The following is a 19,492-nucleotide window of genomic DNA, read 5'->3' on the forward strand; positions in this document are numbered from 1 at the left end:
GTCCAGCAATTGAGTCCAGCACTTGAGACCAGTCCCTTAGTCCAGCACTTGAGACCACTGTCTGTTGTCCATCTCTACCATGGCAATATATTTTATCCTTACTTCAATGCTCTTTCCTGGGAATTTATAAATATTTTAATAGGTATCTTCTTAACATTTACCTTTGAGTGCTATGAAATGTTTCTTTTTCAACAGGTTTTACTTTAACATTGTTATAGCTAAATAATATGCCTTATCTCACCAAGACCTGGTGATTTGGTTAATATCACACTTATTTATTACATAAAATGTCATATATATATATATATATATATATTGCATTTTTATATTCATTCTAAACATTCTCCCTACCGCCTTTCCTTATTTGGCACCTTTGCCTTTATCATCTTCCATTACACCCTTTCATAACTTTATATGCCTTTCTCTTCCTCTTTTCCACTTATGGTAAATATTTCAAGTCCTCTGGATTATGTCATTGAATTCTGTCAAATGCATTTCCCTCTTAGTCTTTATAAGATTCATTTCATCTCTTGCCAAATTCTCTTTCTGATGTCATCTTATTCAACAGATGTTTAGATCATTATTTATTACAGTTCCATATCCTCCTTTCGTTGCAAAATCATGCATTTCAAGTGAAAGAGTAGATGAAAACTGAATCTATATCTTTCAACCCTACATGCAGTTCTGTGGTCGTGTTTTGTAAATCTGGAGCCTGAGCACATTTTCCATATCAGGTCCTTGAAACATCAGGCTCTTGTGATATTTAGTTAGGTTAATAATATTTATTTACTAGCTGTTGGAGAAACTCATAAGTTCTCAGATGCTTAATACAAGTTTATTTCTCAGTAACATTGGAGTTAGGAAGGTATTTCCTGCCTTACATATGGCATTTTAGAAACAGAGACAAAGGGGAAGTTGATTTAGGGAAAGCTGTGTGCTATGAATATTAATGTTTCATAAATTAAGAGACCTAAGTTCTAATAAATGTAGGAAGTCCCCAGTGAACCAGAATTAAACAGGGTTTATTGTTTTGTTCTGGTTTTGCTGTTGTACTTCCTCAAGATGTTACTATCTTACATGTGATTTGTTCATTCATTTACTCATTCAAATATATTTTAGACACCTAGCCTGTGGACTATTACTGTTTTATGTCAGTTTTCTTTGTTTTCATGGAAGAGACAGATGGTTCTCACACAGTACAGATTTAATTACAGTTGTGTAACATGCTGTGAGGGAAAATTATTGGGAGCTCCAAAGATATAGAATGGAAGAACCAACCTTATCTGTGGGTCAAGAAAGGCATCCCTGGGGAAGAATCACTGAACAAAGGTATAGAAAGGCTGGAGGTCTCACTAGGGGAGTTGTGTTTGAGGAACCATCAAAGAGAAACAAAGGTGGGCCAAGTTAAAGTTTCCATTTTTATGCTCATAAAAATAAGGGAAACTTTTAAGTTCATGAGATATTAGAAAGTTCTCCTTCATGTCTCAGATATTTATTTTGAAAATTACAATAATAAATGGCTATTTTGTGCTAGGTACTATTATAGACATCTTGATAGATATTATTCTGGATCTTCACAGTACAACATAATCTGCACAGTGCAGTGCGGTCATTGGGTATTTTTATGCATGCCATTTAACAGGCAGGAGAATTAGGGCTCAGAGAAGTAGCAACACTTGCTCAGTATCACTCTGCCAGGAGGTGGCGGAACCCAGGTTCACTCTGACTGGAGTGTGGGTGCTGGAGTACACCTGGCCTTAAAGCTTGGCTCCTCCTCATTAGCTGTGACCTTGGGCATGGAATTGAGTCTCTTGTTGCTTTAGTTTTCTCATGTTAAAGGGAGGGAATAATTACGCTTTCTTATAAAATTGCTATACATTGGATAAGATCATACCTGGCAAATACTGAACACTCAAGAGGCACATGTTACTGTTCTCCCACTCTCCTGGCCATTTGGCCATTCAAATTCTTCTCCCTATTGGAACATGTGGTGGTTGGTATGGTATGAAAACAGATTTGTAGCGGTTTAATCCTATAATCCCCCCAAACAGAAACAACAATGTAAATCAACACTGTGTCAATAAACATAAGCTGAAAGAAAAAAAATAAATGCAGAGGCCATTTTTTTTTTTTAAACCCAAGCTTCCCACAACCTTTTAGGACATTGTTTTAATACTTACAGTAGTCTCATGGCTTAGACATGCCACCTTCACTCCTTATGACTTGTCAATAGTGAGTGACTGCTTTTCCCTCGTGGGGTCTGACTTCCTCTCCCAGAAGAACCTTGAATCTGTTTGGCAGCTCTGACAATCCAGAATTTGTTCTCTTTCTTTTCCAAGTTCCCTTACTCCATGTATACAGCCCTTAGTAGGTGTTTGACATCTTCTGCTCTTTTATTTATTTGTTTATTTATTTTTGAAAACTTTTTTTAAAAAGATTTATTTATTTATTTTATACAACAACTGGGGTACAGGCCAGATGCATGGGAGGGTGAGAGGATTCACCAGAGACAGAGTGGGGAACAGAACAGGCAGACTGACGAACTGCTGAGGGGAGCAGTGGGCACGACAGGAGAGGTCTGCCTCACCATGTGGTACCCTCCCCAGCGGGGATCGCACTTGCGCTGCAGGCCGTGGACAGCTTCACAGCGTGGCACTCAACTGCCTGCGCCAACAGGGAAGGCCCTTCTATTCTTTTAAAAGCTTTATATTCACCAAATAAAGGATCAGGAAAAAATTATTAAAAATAATAATGTAATAAATTAAAAATCAAAATTAAAACAACCATAAATCAGAGACATTCTGCAGGGGATCAGGGGGAGGAATCAAAACAAGGGAGGGAAGAGCACAAGGGCCTATGATGATCGTACATGGATGAACTGGTGGTGGGAATTTTATAGGAACTACACCTGAGAGGAAAAATCATACATTGTCCAAAAAGGAAGAATGATCTAAAATATATATAAAATGAAAAGAAACTTTACATTTACATTCTGTCTTAAAAGCAGAACAAAAGCAGGCATTTATGATTGCACCACAGATTACTGATGGTCACATGAAGACATAACAGATTCTGTAAAGGGCCCAGGAACAATTTCTTCAGTTACCAAATTTTTGGTTTAAAGATAAGCCACATTTGGAAATAACTTCAGGGAACTAGTCTTTCTGTTGTTCTTGCATGAGTCAGTGAAATTAGAATTGCTTAAACCATCTCTCTTCTATCTGTTGACTACTATGAGATGCTAATGATACATAAAGAGATTACTGTGTCCAGTGCTCACTCATAAGAAAATGCTTTACAGGTGCCCAGATCACATAATAGAATGTACTATATAACTCAGTAGTCTCTGTACCTGTTCATCTAGCTTAGTGCTTAATAATGAAGACTTAAGCAAGGTAGCCTGAATTTAAACACAGACTCTACCACTTATGAGCCAGGTAACACTGAACAAGTTGCTGAACTTCTAGGTACCTTGATTTCCCCATCTGTAAATGGGGAGTTAGTGTCAAAGAGTTTATATACATAAAGAGACAGAATAAACTGGGCATGCCGTTCACTTTCAAATTTGCACCTATAATGATGTAGGAGATATACCTCAATGGGGTATAGAGAAATTCACAAATAGAGAACATTTGATTCTTTAGGTTGAGATGTAACTAATGGTTCATTTCTCAAGACAATTTCCTCTTGCTTTCTCTGCTGCTTGATCTGTTAATGCACTGACATATTTCACAAAGGATAAATGATAAATGATTTAGTTCACTTCTTTTACTCTAAAGTCAAGAAATGTAGTGAAGATAATGTCATTTCCTTTGACTAATGGGAATTTGATGTATTATCAATGTTACTTTAAAAAATTGTGTTATTTTCTATTATTACAGACATAAAGGACTTTGTCGTATCCTTGAATTTTAATATTTAAAAATTATCAATGAAGAAAACAAGAAAAATTTCTCTTGAGTAGCTGATACCTTTAAAAAGTATTGCATCACTAAATTTCTACATACCTCACTTTCCAGTGCTCTAAAATAGGGATAACAATACTACCAGTATTTTAGAATTTCTAGGAATTTTATTTTAGGTGAAGCATACAGAGGGCTTAGAATATTACCCAGCACAGAGGAAGTACTAATAAATATTATCCAATATTATTATAACATAAACACAAAATTATGAATGACTTCTTGTTCTCTAACACAATTTTCAGTGAATGAAAGGCTTTGATTTCCAGAAGAGCTGCCCCAGTTGTGATTTACATAGATAGATGGGCCCTAGTAGTGAAAGCAGGTTTCTTAACTCAGCCTTTCAGCTTTCTTACAAAAGCCACAGGGATTCTATAGCTGAATCTAAGAAGTATTGTAGTTAAAATTCATTTTGACAGACAAAGAAATGCAAAGAAGCAGTGAGATTTTATGTCAGAAAAGCAAGGGGTCTGAGCTGACTCTCATCATCATGGCACCTCCTTAAACACTTCCTGGGGAGATGAGTCATGTTTCCTGCCACTGTCTGTCAGGGGAAGTTTACTTCTAGGATGCCTGGCATTTTGCTTATAACTCAGAGATAAGCTATTTCAATTCAGAGAGGACAAATGCTATTCAAAAACATGCAAAAAAAAAAAAGTGACAACAGTATACCAAACAATTCAATTTATGTCTAGATAAAAGACCTGAGTCTAGCATTCTACTAAATAAACATGATCTGTGTTCAAAAGAAGTTTAGAAAGCTGTATCCAATGATTAATTGAGCCAAATACTTCATGGAGTCATTAAGTGTAACCAGAGGCATTTTATAAGACTAAAGTTATCAGAGAAAAATATGATGTTTTTTAATTATAAAAAATCTGAATGTGATCAAAATCCCTTTCCTCAAAAGGAAATGCTAATCTTGTCTTACCATCCCTCACAAAAAAGAATTTTCATGTGATTGCGTTAATTTACTGCAGTTAATGAGGCAAACACAACAGCTTTCAAAAGAGAGCCTTTGCTCTCAAATTCAAAAGAAACTGTGTGTGTCCTCTCGCAAGATTCTCTTCAGACATGAAGGACAGAATTAGGGTGAATAATAATCAGATCTCTCGATAATTTCCAAGCTAAACTTAAACCAGCAAAATTTCCCATAGTTGTTCAAAACTTAAAATTGCTCTATCCGTATTTCCTCTGCTGGTGACTCTGCTCCTTAGACTACAGGCTGCAAGTGCATGGAGGTCTCTCCCGCCAGGCAAGAGTAAGAGTGCATAGATCAGAATACTAATTTTTAAAATTAGGATTCATTTTGTGGGTTTTGATTAATTACATTGATTTTCTGTTTTTTAAAAATGGGAATGATTTCCAATCACAACATTTCAGAGTTTTTTTTTTCCAAAAAGACCCCTTTACCTTTTCGTTTTTATGTTTGCTATTTATTTAACTGTTTTTTTTTTCACTCTGCATAAATTGGAGGAGTCTGCCCAGCAGTGCTCTAGGTTCTTCAGCATAAGGTTCTACAATTTTCTATTAACCAGATTCTTTCCTATATCTGAGTTCATCGAGCAGATGGTGAGGCTTTTAGGAGGTACTAATTAAAAAAAAAAGTTCAGTCTTCCACTATAGTGGTAGAATTGTCAGAAGGAAGGTTGCAGTTCATGGAATTAAGTGTTCCTGTGTGCACAGGAGAGTATGCTTGGCTTTCGAAGCATTTCACTTACCACTAGGGAGGGAATTAAGCAATTACTGCACCATCAGCGACTATCAAAGCTTATGTTTCTAGGAAGTCTTTAGTCCCTGAACATCTGAAGGAATTCTTTTTCAATAATTAGTCTTAATTAATAATGAAAACCTATTTACAATAATAAGGGAAGCATTTAGCAGACAGAATATGGCTTTAAACTAATGCTGGAGGAGATTACCTTATATAATAACATTTTATTTTATTCAGGTAACATTGTTTTACAACACTTTACATGATTTAGAAACATGTAGGCTTCAACTTCTTCAGGTGTAAGTTACCACACCACAGTATAATTTAATGTACTAATTTTCATGTACAATATTTGGATACATTACAAAAAACTATTGCTATAGACAGTGTAATATATTTAATTGACCAGCTATGTATCTGAAAACCCAAAAGGGTATGGAATTCTGAGTTTGGAAAATCATCAACAAATATCTACATTGCTGTGTCAATAGATCCCCAAAGAAAACGCTTTAAAAATCTGATCACATCGAAATACATAATTACAAGAAATATGGAAAACAGAATAATCTAGATAAAATAACCTGAATTATATGACTACTAATTTGATGGTGTTTATTTCCTGTATTCTTTCCCTATATATTTATTTTATTTTCATATCCAAAGGGCATCACATTATGACTTCTTTTCCATCTAACACTAGCTTATGAATGTTTCTCCTCATCATTTATAACACTGCATATTCCATCATCACAATATAGCCACTAGTTCTTATTGTGGGGCATTTGGAATCTTTTGAAATTTCTACTATTTTAAGCAATGCTGAGATAAATACATATGTAGATATATCTTTGCACAATCCATTATTTGACAATTATTTAAAAAAAAATCAAAAACCAAACCGACCTTTGTCGCTTCTAAAATGAGTAACATGTAGACAATAGAAATAAAAATATCAATGCTCTATTAAGAGCAGTCAGCAACCAGCCACTACGTGGAGAAGAAGGACATGATCTGTTTGAGACAGCTCTCTAATTTGGAGTGACATAAAATCACTCAGAATGTGGTATTTTTATGGGTTTCTTGTTCTCATGCAAAGTCTGGCACTATGAGTAATTGTTTAATTTTAGATGGGTGTTTCATATTTCCTGCCCCACCCCGTCAGCACATGGCAGCACTGGCTTTCCTGGGCCTTGGGACCTATGTGCTGGAGTGCACTGTATGTGGCCACGTGCCCACTAGAGGAGACTTCACCTCCATCATGGAGCCATCTAGATTCCAACAGGCTTTGCGTATTGGCTTTCTTCCTCAACATTTGCCTAATTTACTCTCCACAATTTGATTACTTTTTTAGCCCTCTGGGTTTTTCTCATCCACAGTGGAGGTCTTTTACCCTACTCTATGATCTTGTTTGGCAATTTCTACCATATCGCATGAGTATTTCAAAGCCCTTCAAATTTATTATTTTTTTTTTTAAATTTTCTAGAGGCATGTCTTATTTATTTATTATTTGTTTGTTTGTTTGGTTTATACATGCACTGGGTACAGTCAGAAGCGCGGGAGGGTGAGAGAATTCACCAGAGCCAGAGCAGGGAGCAGAGCAGGCAGAAGGACCGAAGTACACTGCTGAGGGGAGCAGCGGGCGGCAGGAGAGGTCTGCACACCATGTGGGACCCTCCTCCGGTGGCCGGGGAGCAGCCGGGGATCGAACCGGCGCCGCAGAGGCCGCAGGTAACTTCGCAACCCAGCGCTCAACCGCTGCGCCACCGGGGAGGCCCAAAGCCCTTCAAATTTAAAGTAAATTCTGAAAGTTCTAAGTTTATCCTGGAGATTGTGTGTAAACAACATTTTTAATAACTACACTAATCAGGCAGTTCTTTGGATACCTGTTACAGTTGTACTTTGGGAGCTGCTTTCTTTACCAGTTGTCGCTCCCTTATGTACCTCATCACAGCAGCCTTGACAGTTTTCTCTGTCTTCTTTCTGCTGCCATCCCCTGTCATGATCCACCTTCTCCCTCTACCCTGATACACATACCATGCCTACATTCTCCCCACGCTGTATGATTTCTGTTGCTCTGTGTACTCCACATGTCAGGGACAGTCTCAGTCTCCACACAAAACCAGGTTGCCATGGCAATGCACTGCCACTAATGGCTGTCCATCTCCTCACAAGTGATTCATTGATCTGTTACTTCCCTGTCTGGCCTGCCAGAGATTATTTCTGTGAAATATTTTGCATGAGTCAGCCTAAGTTCTCTGTATTCATCATATTTCTTCTCTCAAATTTATTTACGGAATGGTTTCTTTGGGAAAATGTTGGTTCCTTTGCATCTGACCAAGAGTTAGAATAACACTTTGAGAACGTGGTACATGCCAGATCTCACATTTGATCTATTACATGGTTTTTCTCATTTACTGCTTACAACAACCTTATGAGACATGTACCATTATGATGACAAATTTATTAAGAAATTTAACTTAGAAAGATTAAGTCATTTTCACAAGATTACATTTTTTTATTTTAATTTTTAATTTTTTTAAATATTTATCATTTTTAACATTTTTTAGACAATATTTGCTTCTCTCCACCCCCACAGATTGAGTCCCCATAGAATTTCCTTCCCCAAGGCAGCCGTGCACCATCACCACACTCCCCTGTGCTCCTTCCTCCCTCCCTCTGATCCTCTCCCTCCTCCTCCCCTGCAGGATGTCTCTGGTTTACGAAATTACATTTTAAGCAAAGTTGAAAGTTGAATCAGACTGGGAACCCAGAAGCTGACTCTGGCCATATTGAATATACTTCAGTACGTCCCTGCAATTAAATTTCCTCCCTGCTTTCTTTCTTTTTGAAAAAGATTTATTTTATTTATGCATACAAAAACTGGGGTACAGGCCAGAGGTGTGGGGGGGTTGAGGGTGAGAGGATTCACCAGAGACAGAGTGGGGAACAGAACAGGCAGATCGATGGAAATACACTGCTGAGGGGCGCAGCGGGCACCTGCTGTGCTACGGGGGTGGCTCCCTGGCCGGGGATCGAACTCACGCTGCAGTGGCTGTGGACAGCTTCATAGGTTGCATCTTAACCCCTGCACCACTGGGGAGGCCCTCCTCCCTGCTTTCAACTGAAATGTAATATTATGGGCCTCCCCGGTGGCGCAGTGGTTGAGTGCTGGATTGCGAATCTGCCCGCAGCCTCTGCAGCACCGGTTCGATCCCCAGCCGCTGGGCAAGGGTCCCACATGGGGCGCAGACCTCTCCTGCCACCTGCTGCTCCCCTCAGTAGTGTGCTTAGTCAGTCTGCCTGTTCTACTCTCCGCTCTGGCTCTGGTGAATTCTTCACCCTTCTGCGCCTCTGATTGTACCCAGTGCTTGTAAAAATAAATAAATAAATATTTTAAAAAAAAAGAAATATAATGTTATGAGTGACACTGACTTCAGAAGGTCAATCTATGAACCCACTGAGTATTGTTCTCAGAAATTTGCTATCTTCTTTATATTGACTAGAATTCTTGTTCTCTACAAAGGGCGATTTCTGTTATACCTAGAGTTCTTCCACATGACAAATGAGTTATTTCAATTTTACATATAAACTCTAAAAGCTGAAGTTTATTTGGAGTTTTCAAAATTTGTAATAGGAAATAAGCCATTTTCCCCAAGAAATTTGTCCATATTTTAATGATGTCATCTTGCTTTAATTTCTCTACATGAACTGTATACACTTAATCCTTAAAATTAATCCTTCACTCTAAAAAAGGATTTTTCTTCCAGAAAAACTTCAGTAAGAAGACGCATACTTAGGAAATTTCTGAGTTAGATGCCAATCAAAAATAGAAAAGGCTGAGTTTTAATTGCCACTAATTGTGACACCAAAATGAAGTTAGAAACAAAAGTCAATTAGTACATTCCATATTCATATATATGAGATCATTCTAATTTTCATTCTTTATAGTCACATATTTTCCAAATAATAAAACAATTTAGCAACAGAGAGGATTTCAAGAGCACATATCTACTCTGAGATTTCTTGTAGTTTACAAAGCTCATTCCCAGTGAGGGAAGAGGTTGAAGTACACATTAGCTGAGTCTGGCATTTGCTCACTTAGAGCGATTTCTAAAGTACCTTTGATCACAAAAATTAAAATTATAAAACCTTTATAAAAATATCAAAATTGGACTATATCAGTTATAGCCTCAGTTTTATGCCTTCCGCCTTTTATGTGTGGGTCCTTAGTATTTAGAAGGACCATCTTGCAACTGGATACTGAAGTTAGTGATGGCCTAATAAGTATGCATGTGCCAAGTTATCAAACCCATATGAAGGAAGTAGATAGAAATTGGTTAATGTGGCTTAGGCAAGAGATTTCCTTCCTCTTTGTGCCAAGAATGGTTGAGATAGTTTGGGGTGGGGTTAGGTGGGGAAGACTTAAGCCACAAAAGTCCTAAACCAATAGTCTCCTTAAGAGGATAACTAAAAGGATTCAGCATGAGAAGTTTTTCATTTACAGATATCCACATTTGGTGGTACATTTTACAGCCAACTTGAAGTTACAAGCATCATTTCAAATATTAAAAAAATACAACCTCTAAACACAGTTTTACAAGTTAGATCTGCATACTCAAGTCAGAATCTTAATCTTTCTTTTCTAAATTTCTACTAGTTTCCTGTATATGGACCTAATTCCAACCTCGAATATTGTTCACACTGGGTAGATCTGTAGATTTTCTAAAAGCAGGGGAAATCGTGCATAGCCTTAGCGGGACCAAGCCAGCATGCTTGCCAGTAGTGGCAATGAGTCACAGCTGGAATGTCCTGTGGTTAACATTCTGCTCTGAAAACAGAATCAGAAGCAGCAGGCACTAACAGGTTTCCATGGTAACCAGTATTTGTGTACTTTGAAAAATGACTGTTCCTTTTTGTGTGGTAAATTTACGCGGGAATGAATTGTGGAGGTGACGTTAGCCATCTGTGTGAATATAAACAAAAAGTCCTGATTTAATTAAGTGTAAACTTTAGAAAGACATAAAATTGAGGGTATGAAACTTTTCTTCTTATAGAAGTTCTGTTCTACACTAATTAATTCATTAATTTATTTGACATTATATTTAGGCATTTTCATCAATGTCTGCTTAATGTTTGTTTCAATGCATTATTCTCTTCCCTCCAAAGGCAAAGAAAAACTAATTGTCATTCATCAGGTTTTTTTCCCCCAAACTGCCTCCCTTTGCCCCTGTCCCCCTCCCATTCATAATGTTATTTAAGAACTACTGGGACTCAGGGGCCCTCTTTGAATGAGGTAATCCCATCCGGAAAGAAGAAAAAGAAATCCCTTCAAAGTTATGTGAAAATGTCAGGTTTCCTATCCTTGCTGAACTGAGAGGCAAAAAGTACTATCATACACTAAAATAAAAATGAAATAAAAAAAGTACTATCATAATTATGACCTTGTATAGACTAAAACTTCCTCATAATCTCACTCCCCATTATTTCTATAAGATCTATCAAACACAGAGTGATTGTGGCCATGGAGAAATCTTACCTCATGTTTTGCTGCTTAAGTTGAAATAATTAAAGTGTCGGTCACTGAACTACAATGCAAAGTTTAAAGTGAGCTTTTTGGGGTGGAAAACAGGGGAGTGTTTTTCTTGCTTATTATGCCTCTGCTTGGGAACAGTATGTTTATTTTTGTATTAATTAGTTTTGAAATGCAATTGATATGCTAGATTTAATAAAAATGCTAAAGCTGAGATAAATTTCTTACAATGAAGCAGTCCTTTAGGGGCAAACATATTGGAACTGGGCCTCCTCCCACTCTGTACCCTCTCCTCTGCCCTGGATGGTGGACCTGAGCTCTTGGAGGGGAAGGGTTTTGGTTGCAGTTCCCTCTTCTTTTTATGTTGATTTATTCTTTCTCTCTTTCTTGTTTCCTGCCAAATATCTACAATATTAGAAACTTGATGATAAATATACACATTTGAATAGCAGTATTAAAGAATAAATAAAAAGGAAGCTGAACTAGTAAGCCTGAAAAGTAAACCTCATCTTTATTCATTTGCTGAAAATGTTGAGGTTTAATGCTTCAGGATCAGTGATGATGCCCTTGTGAGGTTCTCTTTTTAAAACCCTGCTCACCTCCTGCCAAATCTCACAAGCATATCTATCAGATGAGTAAGCCAGCTTTGAGAACTGAAGGAGACAGAGCTGAGACATTTAATAAATAACAGATTTCTGACCTTCAGTAAGATCTTGCGTGGAACCCCATCTACAGAGAGGCCACAAAAGATTCAGGCTCTTTGCTGCCTAAAAGGAGCTTGCAGGAACATAGGACCCTAATATGTATCTAACTATAAAGGTTTCAAGTAATAGTGCAGATTAATTCTCCTTAAAATAAATGCATTGGGTGGGGGAATATTTGTGTCTGTTCACTGAAGATGTACTGGGAACCTGTTCTTGGCCAAACTGTGCCCTAGGATGAGAGAGGCAGTCTGGGCTCTAAGAAACTCATAATTACTAAGAGAGAGAGACACACATGCTTATAACTAGAGTGTGTGGGAATGTGACTATTTCCACAAAGGAAGCATAAATGAAAGATGATGGGGTTTAAAAGAAAACAAATTTATGACTGATTATAGGGATTAGAGAAGATAGCATTGGAGGTGCTTTGCAGAATTTGATTATGAAGTTCTCTGAACTTAAATAAGTATGTTTCAAACAATTACACCATAACATTTCAGTCAATCAAAATAATTTGGTTGATTGGGAATTTATTGAATCAAGAGTCACATGCAATAAACACATTCACACATGCTCTTACATACGTGTACTCTCTATGAGGATAGCCAAGAATGTTAGCAAATCTTTGATAAAACATTTTCCATTTTATTGGCATGGATAGCTCGCCCCAAGGGTAACTAGGACAAAGTGTTTAATACTAGAAGAGTAAGAGAAAATATAATAGCTCAAGTTATGAGGCAGAGCCAGTCTTTTCAGATTATTATTATCATTCCTGATTGAAGAGAGCCAGCAGAGTTTTTTAAATTTTGGATTTATGTATCTGATGAAATTAAAAATATAACAGATAAAGTATGCACAAGAGGATGTATATATACCTCAGTGAGAAAAGACTTCAGAAGAAAATTTCCAGGGGAAGAAATATATATGCCCAATAATCATGGGGAAAAAAGCTTCAACCTCAGAGTAACACCAGTTGAAACAACAACTCCCTCCAGCACCAGTTTTTAAATAATAGCTGTAATTGCCAAGGTTCCACTGTAAGAAACATTTCTGTAAACTTATGGTAGGAGAATAAAATTATATAAACTTTCTGTAAGAAATTTAATATGTATATATATATTTAGAGAGACCCATAAAACGTTATATTCTTTGATTAATTCCTCTTATAGAAATATTTTCTGAGGGAAATTGAAAACATCAAATATTGTGTTTATATCGATAGGAAGTCAAAAGTAATCTAAATGAACAATAGAATTGTAATGCAAATACAATGTCTTAATAGCACTCACAGCCCCCACTAAAAATGTTTACACAGACTATTTAGTGCCACACTTAGTGAAAAACAAGGAATACACTTAAATTTATAGCTCAAATTTATAAACAAACCTATATCAGACAAAGAAAGGAAATGTTAGCAAGAGAAACATTTGTAGAATCTGATTATGAAATTATGGTATTAACAAAATATGAACAGTGATTATCTTCAATGCGATTAATTTTTGTATTTTCCTTTTTTGTAGCTTTCTAAAATGTCTTATTTTATAATTCATTAAACATCACTTATGTGATGTAAAACAGATGTAAAACCAAATGATTAATATGTGGACTTTCAGATTTATTGGCCTTAGGAATCAGATCTATCCCTAAAGTTCTATGTAATTAGTTACTTAAAATTTTAATTTTAAAACCTCGTCTCTTCAACCCACCTCTGCAGATTTGCCCTTGATATTTGAACCCAGGAATACTTTCTTTACATGAGTAGTCACTTTTTCCATGAGACAAACCATGTGAAGTTTTATTTTATGGTTTTTACATTGTGAAGTTTCTCTTTGATTTCAGCTCTATGATGGCCCACAGAGAATGGGGCGCTACTGTGGAAAGGATCTGCCCCCTTCAGGGAGTACCACAGGCTCCAAGCTTCAAGTGCTATTCCATACTGATGGGGTTGGTCACCATGAGAAAGGATTTCAGATGTACTGGTTCATTCAAGGTAAGTTGTTTTTTTTTTTTTAAGATTTATTTATTTATGCATACAAGAGCTGGAGTACAGGCCAGTGGTGTGTATGTGAAGGTGGGGGGAGGGAAGAGGTGAGAGGATTCACCAGAGACAGAGTGGGGAACAGAACAGGCAGACTGACTGAAATACACTGCTGAGGGGAGCAGTGGGTGAGTCAGGAGAGGTCTGCTGCGCCATGTTGATTGCTCCCTGGCTGGCTGGGAATCAAACTCATGCTGCAATGGCTGCAGACAGCTTCATAGGTTGCATCTTAACCCCTTGGGCTATCAGGGAGGCCCTCATTCATTGTAAATCTTGAACCAATTTTAGTGTATGTGTTATCTTTTCTTTGATCAAGAATTGTTACTTTTCTAACTATATCTGGAAACAACCCCATCAACAAATAATGGGATCAGGGTAGTAATCTGGTGCTAGGTCTTAGAAAATTTGCTCAGATATTGTTGGAACTTGGAGAATTAAATCCTATGAGCGGAGGTGAAGTCAAAATGGACAGGATTTGGATAGTGCTTATGACAGCACAGGTGATAAATTGCTTAAGAGGAAGGAGACAGCAGTGGGAAGTTTCTATGGATAAAGACCTGGATGTGGCAAGCAAATTGCAATGTTGTATGGGAGTCTTTGAAGTAGAGCGGAACAAAATGAGATTTAAGGCTCACCTTGACATTAGTTAGAGATGAAGTGACAAGGATAGAAGGGAAAAATGAGAGTCACTTCGACCAGCAGTAAAGAAGGAAGATTAGACTGATAAGATGGCAAGGCAGAGAAATTAAGCTGGCGATGCACTAAGCTAGTAGTGTGATTTTCTTCCCAGACAGTGTAGTGGTGCCTCTGAGCCCACGTATGATGTAGTGGCTCAGGAAACAGCTTCATATAATTGTTCCTCTGAAGATGAAAATTCATTTTTAATACAAATTTGAGATTTTTAGATTGACTTCATGTGGGTCAATCTGAAAGAAAAGGGCCCCAAAGCAGTGATTCTTGAAATGTGGTCCCCCAAAATCAGGTTCAGCAATTAGTCGAACTTTTTAGAATGCAAATTCTCAAACTCCTGACATGAAGAGTCACAGACACTCAGAGTAGGCTCAACAATCTGTCTCAACAGTCTTCCTGGTGATTAAAGTTTGGGAACATCTATCCTAAAGTAATCCAGACCTCAAAATTAGTCTGTGAATATTAGGTTAGCAGTTCTCAGCCAAGGTTTTAGGGCTTACTGGTATGTTTTAATCAATTTGAAATAAAAGTGGAGTTGCCATATTATACCAAAAATCACACACAGCCATCTGAGCTGTGATGCTACTGTGAAAAGCAGGGGTGATCCCAAGATGAGCACATGTGTGCGTGTATCATGGTTGCTTCTGGAGTATTAACAATATAGTGCATTATTGTAGGGATCTCAGTGTTCTATTGCTACATCACTCAATAACCCTATTTTGTGTTTGAGTGTTAAATCTTGTGAGATTATGAGCTGGGGACCAAGTGTGTTTCTGTTCAAATATAAATATGGGATTTTCAGGGTTTAAACATATTCAATATTAATCTGTAAAGTCACTTACAGTTTGAAATACAGATTATGAATTCCCAAAATAAATGAGCCATGATAATTAAGCTTGTTCTGACTGTTCTCTTCACGAGGTTAGTAGATTCAACCTTGGAATATCAGCTTATTTATCTATTACATGAAGAGATTGGATTGATGCATCTTTTTATGTAACCCAACTCTAACATACTGTGATTTTGAAATAGTTTGATTCTGAGAAACTATAGAAAGTGAAAAGACATGAAAGTGACAGGGAAATCCCAGGAAATGATCAAGGTTTTCAAGAGCTAAGGGTATAATCCCACAGCGCTGTTTCTCATCCTCTCATATGCATGTGACTCACTGGGGATTTTGGTAAAATATAGGATGTGTTGTGGGCAGATTGGGATAAGGCCCAAAATCTGCATTTCTAAAAACTTCTAGTCAATGCTGATGGTGCTACTCTGTAGACTGCATTTTGAGGAGCAAAGCAAATATAGATGTTAAGGCTAGAGAAAAAAAGTGGCAGAAGGAGAGCATTCCTAGAGACTAGAGAATGCTTCAAAGGTGTTTTGAGGGTACATTGTCCTAACAGCGCAATAATATCTTCAATCTTTCAACGTCAGTTATGTAAGAATTGGGACCCCTATAAGAAAGAAACTTACTGTGCCAGAGATCTTAAGGGGAAAAGCTTTGCATGAGACACAAGGGTGGAAAGTAAGACAGACACTAAAAACCTAGGAAAGAAGTCTTCAACCTTAGATGCACATTGGAATTGCCTGGGTTCCAGCCTCCAGAGATAGAATTCCACTGATATGTGCTATAACCTTGCCTATTGTTCAGTTTAACAATGTCCCTAGTAATTCTGTCATACACCAGGATGGAGAATTTTGAAGTAGAGATTTTGCTGGTTGTGCGTTACTTTTCATAGGGCTCTTCCTTTTGCCTCCAAGATGTTCTAGCCATACTAACTCAAGGACACTCTAAAGAGTTTGATTTAATGATCATTGTTGGCTCCATCAGATTACTGTATCACAGGGTTCTTCAAGCCAACTTGATGGGCATAGATGAATCCTCTGCTAAAGTCTCTGCTTTCTGTTTTTGAGGGAACATTTTTTTTTTTTTTTAACTGGTGCATTTGGAAACTGTCTTTATTTGGGAAAGTCAAAGACACCCTCTGTCTATTCTATTTTCCTGTTTACTATTTCAAAACTTTCTCCCAGTTGCTGAAAACTTGCTAGGCTTGGAACCAGAGTTATGCAACAAGATTTTGCCAACTGGGACCAGAAGTTGATTTTTTTATTTAACTCTCCGCAGCCCACTGTATGTAAATTCTGCTTTGGAAGAACCTTCTGGAAGGGGATAGTTAGTGGTCTGGATCTGTGCAAAATTAACTGACTTATATACTATAGTTATGCAATGCCACAAATATGCAGAGTTTATATTCTGTTTCTGAATTGGGTCTTTAAATTGCCATAGCCTGAGAAGAGGGGCCAGGGAAAATGTCTTCAGTGGGGAAGATTCCCCTGCTTCTTACCCATTGGAGGTATACTGATATCTAAATCATAGTTTTTCAGTCATCCAGGGTATTTTTTTTAACTAAAGAGCAATAGATTGTTTTTTAGGTTTTTAAGTTAGTTTAGATATTTTTTTTTGTTTTGTTTTTGTTTTTTGTTTGTTTTGTTTATACATGCACTGGGTACAGTCAGAAGCGCGGAGGGGTGAAAGAATTCACCAGAGCCAGAGTGGAGAGCAGAGCAGGCAGAAGTACACTGCTGAGGGGAGCAGCGGGCGGCAGGAGAGGTCTGCGCGCCATGTGGGACCCTCCTCTGGTGGCCGGGGAGCAGCTGGGGATCGAACTGGCGCCGCAGAGGTCGCGGGCAGCTTCGCAGCCCAGCACTCAACCGCTGCGCCACCGGGGAGGCCCTAGTTTAGATTTTTATTTTTAATTAAAGTACCCATAGTTTACATCATTGTTGGTATTTTTGAAGTATAGGATATTCCCCCACCCCCTCAGCTGTAGTCACTGTAGCACACCCACCACCTAAGTACCATAGTCTGCCACTCTAGTCCACTGTGATCTCTCCCTCCTGTTCCCCCTCTCCCTCTTCCACTCTCATCCAGGATATTAAAGTCCAGTGCTAAGGCTAGGGACCATGTATCCCTCATACCGTTGGGTCTGGTTCCTGCTGTCATGGAGTTTCCTGACAATTGGGAGAAGTAGCCATCAAGCAAATAAGAACATAAATAAATATAGAATAAAATATGGTGTCAGGGAGCACACAAAAGGGAATTTGATGGAAACTGACGGTCAGAGAAGTCCTGCATGAGAGCGGGAACTTTCAGCTAAAATCTAAGCAAGTAGGACAAAGAAAAGGATCCCAGGTAGACAGGCCTTGGGGTAGGAAGGAGCAGGGTGACTGTGAGGGAACCAGAAGTCCAGAGTGGCTGGAGTCCAGAGTCAGAAGGAACAGTCAGTATTCAAGGGGCTGGAGAGCAAAGCAGTGGCTGGAGTATTTGGATGCACACGGTTAGGGACTCAGCAGGATAGGGCTAACCCATTGCTTTCATGAAATCCATCATAGTTCAGAGAAAACAGTTTTGAGTAGGATTTTGAAGGACTGAAATAACATGGAATGTTGTGTGACTCGAAATACTAATAAATACAAAACAACCAAACATGAGATAACTATAAAGATTTCTCTCAATTTTCAAGTGTAATAGAATTATTGAATCTAGGTTTGAGTGTGCACATGCATGTATTTTCATGTGAATGTAATTCAAAATGATTGTCCGTGTACAGTCTCTCTAGATCTTGATCTCAGAATCAAGTTCTAGAGCCTAGGACACCCAGCCTGACTCTGGCCTGGGGTTGTGCTGCCTTACCTGACTGTAGGAAATACCTAAAACTCAGCCTCTTTTCACTAGAATTAAATCTTCTTTCAGATCCTCTTTCCCCTCCCAATTTTTTCCAAATCAGGCAATAAGAACTCACAAAAACTCTGCACAGAGAGTGCACACTCCCCAGTGGCATCACTTCCTGAGCACTGCTACTGAGGAAGGATCTCCACACACTTCATTCATTTTTGCCAATTAATAAATAAACCCATTTACAAAATGTGCTTCTTTGTGGACTGCACAAATCTATTTGCTTTGAGAAAATGGATCTACAATCAGTCTTTATTTGTGAGCTCATATTTAAAGTGGAACTGTAGACTTGAGATTAAACCACACTGCCTTGCCTTTTATATGAGCCATCAAAGAGAATCCCACTCTGGAAAGAAAGAAATGGCCACAGTTGCCCTGCCCTGCTAAATGGTTCACAGTATTCAGCATTGACAGCATTGTCCAGGGGCTGAATTCGGCCTTGGGGACCTCTGTCTGGGTTGCTAAAGGGAATATAGAACCTTCTACAAGCTTTATGAATAGGGGCCTTCCCGCCAGCTGTGCACACCCCTTGCCTCCTCTGGCCACGGCTCCCAGAGGCCCTCTTTCACTTAGCAACAGAATCTAGTATACAAACAAGGTCAAGGAGCTTTGTGAGTGAAAGAGTGACATTTCCAAAGGGAGAGCACCCCTCAGCTGGGAACTAGCAGGGGAAGGTCTAAGCGACATGTGATCAGGAGATGATGTCACCCTGGATTTGCACAAAGGAAAGTGTGGCCTTTTCTGTAGTGAGGCAGATGACATCAGCCTCTCCAATAGGGACTGCTTCCATTTTATCTCCTGTTTAGCTATTAATGAGATTTCTCAGCTTTAAGTGTTTTTAGAAATCCAAGCAGGGTGAACATTTTTAAAACCTTATCAATATCTCCCATGATTGGCTCAGTGACAACATGAATCAGTACCTTCGTGACTACCTGCCTGTGGACATGCAGCATTGTGCCAAAGGGCTGTTAAAAAATATATTTATAGTGATCTGACAAAGATCACTCTTTCCCATAAACCTTCACTCTAGTTCTTTTTGTTTTACATGGTTTTTTGATTGTCTTTGTTTATTATTGGTCTTTCAAGGAAATTCATTCTAATTTCTGAATTCTATTTATTTTGTG

At 38.1% G+C, this 19,492-nt stretch overlaps 1 protein-coding gene across 1 annotated transcript in view; it reads left to right on the forward strand.

Moving 5' to 3' along the window:
- The window catches only part of CUBN (cubilin), a gene marked incomplete at both ends in the record, with an annotated part of 226,675 nt that overhangs the window by 60,597 nt on the left and 146,586 nt on the right, over positions 1-19,492 (forward strand). Inside the window, one exon of the mRNA XM_084253526.1 lies at positions 13,747-13,897. Within this exon, the coding sequence (XP_084109652.1) occupies positions 13,747-13,897 (151 nt within the window). The remainder of the gene's footprint in view (positions 1-13,746; positions 13,898-19,492) is intronic.

Source organism: Talpa europaea, assembly GCF_964194135.1.
Source record: "Talpa europaea genome assembly, chromosome: 14".
NCBI lineage: Eukaryota > Metazoa > Chordata > Mammalia > Eulipotyphla > Talpidae > Talpa > Talpa europaea.